Source organism: Triticum urartu, chromosome 5, assembly GCF_003073215.2.
Source record: "Triticum urartu cultivar G1812 chromosome 5, Tu2.1, whole genome shotgun sequence".
NCBI lineage: Eukaryota > Viridiplantae > Streptophyta > Magnoliopsida > Poales > Poaceae > Triticum > Triticum urartu.
The window spans coordinates 426,804,425-426,809,497 of NC_053026.1; the positions used below are offsets into that span (position 1 = coordinate 426,804,425).

Sequence of the window (5,073 nt, forward strand, 5' to 3'; positions counted from 1 at the left end):
TCTAAAATTGTACTGCGTATGAACATAAATCTAGTTGTGCATGGATATTTAAAAAACATAAAAAAAATCTTTTGTAAATTCGAGCTTTTCCCTAGCTACGCAAACATTATTTTGAAATACATTAGCTCTTTTAACAGATGATTTTTTTAGCATGAGACGAACATTGCTTTGAATATATAAAAACTTTCTATTTTCGTGATGTATATTTTCAAAATCACCCGCAAAAAGAATGTATATTTTCAAAATAGAATAAAAATTCTATTTAGTAAAACCATTTTTTGGTAGGGAAAAGGTGAAGATATTGTGCTGGCCCATATAATTGTGGCAGTCAGACTAATAGCACCGTTTCGGCCAGACCGTTTGGGCGTGGAGGGTCCAGGCCTTCTGTGACCCACTTCAGAAATTAAGCCGGTGTTACCAGCAGCCCAACCACTGAGGTGTTCCTATTTCTCAAAAAAAAAATGAGGTGTTCTTGAATCGACTTGTTGCGCTTCTTAACACGTGTGTTTTTCTCGATCTGAAAAGAGTTTTATTCCATTATAATAGGGCTATAGTTGAGAGGCAGAAGATGGTGTGCAACGTAGCCATACATCTATACTACTTTCTACTCGAATATTTTCATTGCTTGGGTAGTGAAAAAAAAAAAGTGTGCGTGCACTGCAAGGTGAGTACAGTAGTACGGTGTGTCCGTGAACCGGCCTGTGTCGCTGGTTCAACTTTCCTAATCAGTGGCGGAGCTAGACGGAAGTCGGGGGGGGGCGAAACAAAAATCATCAATATTTAAGAGGGGGGGGGGGGCAAATGTTAAAAAACTTCTAATTTATGTCTCCCTAAAACAATTTCTTCAGAAATTGAGCCAAGGCTGGGGGGGCAGCAGCCCCCCCGGCCCCAACATAGCTCCGCCACTGTTCCTAATCCTATCATCTGGATCAAAGGTGATCAGCTAAACTTAAGAAGTTCATGGCTCACGCTTTGTATCCCACAAGAGTCTTTGTAAAGTTGTTCTAGTCGACTGTGAAGGGTGGCCTTTAGTTCCAGACTTCCAGTACTGGAGAACGGTGCAAAGGACCTTTTGTCAAAATCACCAAGAAGGAAACAAAATGCAGGCCAAGGAAAATTCAGTCACAGCACTAATTTTTAACTGGAAATAACGAAAGCGTGAAGTCCGTCAGCCATCATGTTTGATGAGACGTCTTACCTCTAGTCCGGCAACAGCACAAGACAAGGCAGCTAGATAGCTCATCTTTCAGATCAACAAGATGCATCAGTAGGTAAGTGCAACTGAGAGATTCCTTTCTTTGTTCGCCACCAAACAAGAAAGGTTAGTCTCATTGTTTATTTATAAACTCGAAAAAGGGATACTCCTCGGCTGATTGTTAATTGGACTTTCTTTCTAGGGAGAATTGGTGCCTTCTTTCTCCTCGGTCATAATAATCGTATAGAAGAGTGCTCCACCAATATAGAACGAGAGAAATGCTCGTGTGTTTCGTCACAAGAGTGTTCCATCAACTATACCGGAAATTGGCAATGGCTCCTAGATGCATATGCACCCATTGTCTAAATATACATTTTGAAAAGTTGAAAAATTCCGAACAAAAATCCCGCGTTTATATCCGAACATTCTATGTGTGTGCACAAAGTTTTCGGTGAAAGCAAGGTTTTTTGTGGCTTGTGTAACACAAGCCACAAAAAATGTCGTTTTTCACCGAAACTTTGTGCATGCACATAGAATGTCCGGATATATCCGCGGGGTTTTTGTTCCGAATTTTTCAACTTTTTAAAGTGTGCTTTAGACAATGGATGCATATGCACCTAGGAGCCAAAACACCGCGTCCCAACTATACTCCTTAATATCATCCTTCAGGAGGCCAAACTTTGGGTTATGGCGGGCGCCAAAAAACTAGAGTCTATTATTTTGGGCGAGCAATTGTCATGCAATGCTTTGTGGGCGCTTTGTAAAACTCTATTCTCCTCTTATTTAATCAATCACGCAAATTTTATGCCTTCGTTTCAGAAAAAAAAAACTCATATAGAAGAGAGTAGTTCTCCTCTGCTAGTGTGATCAATCTTTTTTTCTTAAGCTCCGGCAAAAGCTTTGCCACGTCTTCATTAATTAAGGAGTAAAAGTTATGTGCAAACCCGCCTATCCATCTATATTCCTATTGTAATTTGGTACATATTAACTATAATCGTGTCAGTCGATTTTGTATAAATACTAATTATGAGTTGTATAATAAAACATTGGTTTTGCTAAACATTTGCCTGAAACTCTAAATCGCCTTACCATGGATGAGCGCGAGCGGCACAAAACCGTCACAAACTGCCGGAGCGGTACACACACATGATATCTGACACATGTCTCAACAAAGAGAGCCTCGTTAAGGTACACTCTTGCATCATCGTCAATCATTTCTTCTCTGGAGGCGTCATCATCCTCCCTAAACTCCGAGCAAACGACTTCAACTTCATCGAAGACAAACATCCAACCAGCCCTCACGATAGAGGCTGTGCGAAAACAGAAGAAGACCCATGTGAGCCACCCACACTGAGAGCAGCGCACCTCCGACTCTGAGAGAGCTATTTTTTGTATAGCTAATAATAGCATATACATTTACAGCAATCACGTACTTGTTGTGCAGCATGTAGTATTCACTATTTACAGCAATCACGAGTATATATCGATCCATCACACCATATTTTAGGTGACCGATGCGACATGGATCGATCACACAGTTTGATCAGAACAAGGAGGAAGGATTAGCAGCGCACGCCTGAGCCGCAGCCTTGTCCATGGCCTCCTCCCGGACGCCGGCGTTGCAGAGGTTGGCGAGCGAGCGCATGTGCTTCATCCCGTACTGCGTCAGCGGCCCGCACCGCTCCTGGAACGTCCGCACCACAGACTTGAGGCAGTCCCAGTCATCCACCACAGGCTGCCCGGCCGACCGCACGGCGTCGAGGACCTTGGCACCTTCCTCTGAGCCGAAGAGGAGGCCGCCGATGAGCTCCACGCTGCTGTCCACGCGAGACCGCCGCGCCATCGTCTCCACCAGCCGCCTCCGCGCCTCGCCTTTCTCGGCCGACCCCTCCGCCGACCTCCGGTACTTGTGCCAGAAGTGGACGAGGTCGGCGTCCCGCTGGTTCACTCCGCCGCCCGGCAGCCGCCTCGAGGAGGAGCCCTGGACGAAGGAGGCGTTGTCGTTGGCAGGGTTGGTGCCGATGTAGACGAAGAGGCTCTGGTCGTTGAGGCCCAGGTCGCCGTACTGCATGACGTGGGAGCCGAGGCTGTACGTGCCGCCCGCCGACGTCCGGTCCCTGACCCGCTCGTACTGCAGCTTAAGGGACTCGGCGTTGAGGTTGTGCGCGTCGCTGTCCTCCATCCAGGCGACGCTGTAGAGGTCGCCGAGGCAGGTGTCGTACTCCGGCGGCGGGGCGCCCTCGTCGTCGCCAGGGCAGTAGGTGCCCCAGCTGCTCTCCTCCGCGTTGGCCGCCGTGGTGGCGTACACGCTGATGTTGCCCGGGAGGAGGCCCTCGAAGATGCTCCCGGACTCGCAGGCCTCCAGGTAGAAGACGAGGCTCTTGTACCCGGCCCCGCCGGCGTGCTTCTTCTCCAGCGTCCGCACCAGGTCGTTCGCGTACAGGTACTCCTCGTCGCCCGGCATCCCTGGTCGCGCGATCCACCCACGTCACGCCATGTCACGACCCACGATGCAAGAAAAGAAAACACACTCGTGTAAAGATTGATGGTGATGGAGATGGAATGATGTTTTACCGAGGATCCCTGGGCCGCCGTGATCGGCGTAGTAGACGAAGATGTGGTCGTCCGGGCCGCTGGTGACGACCTTGCCGCTGCCGCTGCCGGTGAGCTTGGACTTGTCGCCGAGCAGGGCGGCGAGGAAGTTGTTGGCGTTCACGTCCGCCCCCGTGTAGTCCTTGGGGACTCCGGCGTAGACGTCGCCGCCTTGGGGGTGGTTGATGATGACCCCGGGCCTGGGGTTGTCGCGGCTGCCGGCGATGTCGTCGTACATGAAAACGATGATGTTCTCGTCCTTGAGCCCGCCCTTCTTCATGATCTGGTACGCGTGGCACACGTCCGCCTGCACGTACGCGAACTCGTTGATTAATTAACCATGAGGACAATTAAGGAGGAGTATTTAATAGGGGACTTGTTGCCTGCCTGGTGGCGGTAGTTGTAGTAGCCGTTGGAGCCGGCGATGAGGACGGCCCATCTCGTCCCGACGACGTCCTTCTCGGACGGCAGGCGGAGGAACTCGCCGGCGACGAGCAGGGCGAGCTGCGACGACAAGACGAGGAGGAGGAGGAGGAGGGGTGAGCAGGAAAGGCGAGCCATGGTGAGCTGCTGCTCTCTGAAAGTCCGGCCGGATTGAGATGTAGAAGACGATCCTTCCTGTCCCTCTTTATATGATACGATGATGGTAACTCGCTTACATTAAGCAATAGATTATCATCATATCAGTGTTCCGGCCGGCCTGTGTTGGGTGGAGATCGATTCGATTGGATGCACGGCGGCAGTGGAAGAGGAATCTGCTCCATCGGCGACGTGATGGACGTGCCAGCGACCATGTGCATTTTTTTGTTTGTTTTTTGTTTTACGTGGCGTACGTGCGTACGTACAGACATTATCATTGTTGCCTGGCGTGTAATCTATCTTCAGTCATTAACAGTGCCGTAACCGCCCGCGATCGAAAACAACATTTGTGGATGCTTAGACGCAACAAACGGCGGCACTTATAATTGGCCACTTGATTGATGGTAGCTACGGCTACGAAATATTGTTACTGCACCCTTCCGTGACCCGCTCGTCGCAGTATATTGTTACTACGATATGTTACCCTAAAATGTCACACCCAAATTTGTTGTTTTCGCCGTCGAAACAACACTGCTCCGTTTCTCATGACAATGTTCAAGCTTGCTTGCAACACTAACACAAACATGTACATAAAATTTCAGAATTATTAAAATTGTTTTACTATTTTTTATATATTTTACTGATCATCCGGGTGGGAGACAAAACGCCTCCCCCGGTCTTTGTTCTCTATGTTTCATTGCTGCTTT

The 5,073-nt window shown here is 48.9% G+C and overlaps 1 protein-coding gene across 1 annotated transcript; it reads right to left on the reverse strand.

Annotated features, from left to right (window-relative positions):
* Nucleotides 1-2,546: 2,546 nt before the first annotated feature.
* LOC125509513 (vacuolar-processing enzyme-like) lies at nucleotides 2,547-4,475 on the reverse strand. The gene is made up of 3 exons (XM_048674495.1): nucleotides 4,175-4,475; nucleotides 3,770-4,094; nucleotides 2,547-3,661 (listed from the first exon to the last, which is right to left on the reverse strand). The coding sequence occupies exons 1-3, from the start codon at nucleotides 4,346-4,348 to the stop codon at nucleotides 2,739-2,741; spliced, it is 1,422 nt and encodes a 473-aa protein (XP_048530452.1). The 5' UTR covers nucleotides 4,349-4,475; the 3' UTR covers nucleotides 2,547-2,738.
* Between the last annotated feature and the right edge of the window lie 598 nt (nucleotides 4,476-5,073).

What these genes read in the sequence shown, in the direction of transcription:
- LOC125509513 (XM_048674495.1), bottom strand. Translation starts at nt 4,348, where the DNA reads ATGGCTCGCCTTTCCTGCTCACCCCTCCTCCTCCTCCTCCTCGTCTTG. An exon ending in ACTACAACTACCGCCACCAG is followed by an intron (nt 4,095 to 4,174) that starts GCAGGCAACAAG and finishes GCGTACGTGCAG; the next exon opens with GCGGACGTGTGCCACGCGTA. An exon ending in CGGCGGCCCAGGGATCCTCG is followed by an intron (nt 3,662 to 3,769) that starts GTAAAACATCAT and finishes TCGCGCGACCAG; the next exon opens with GGATGCCGGGCGACGAGGAG.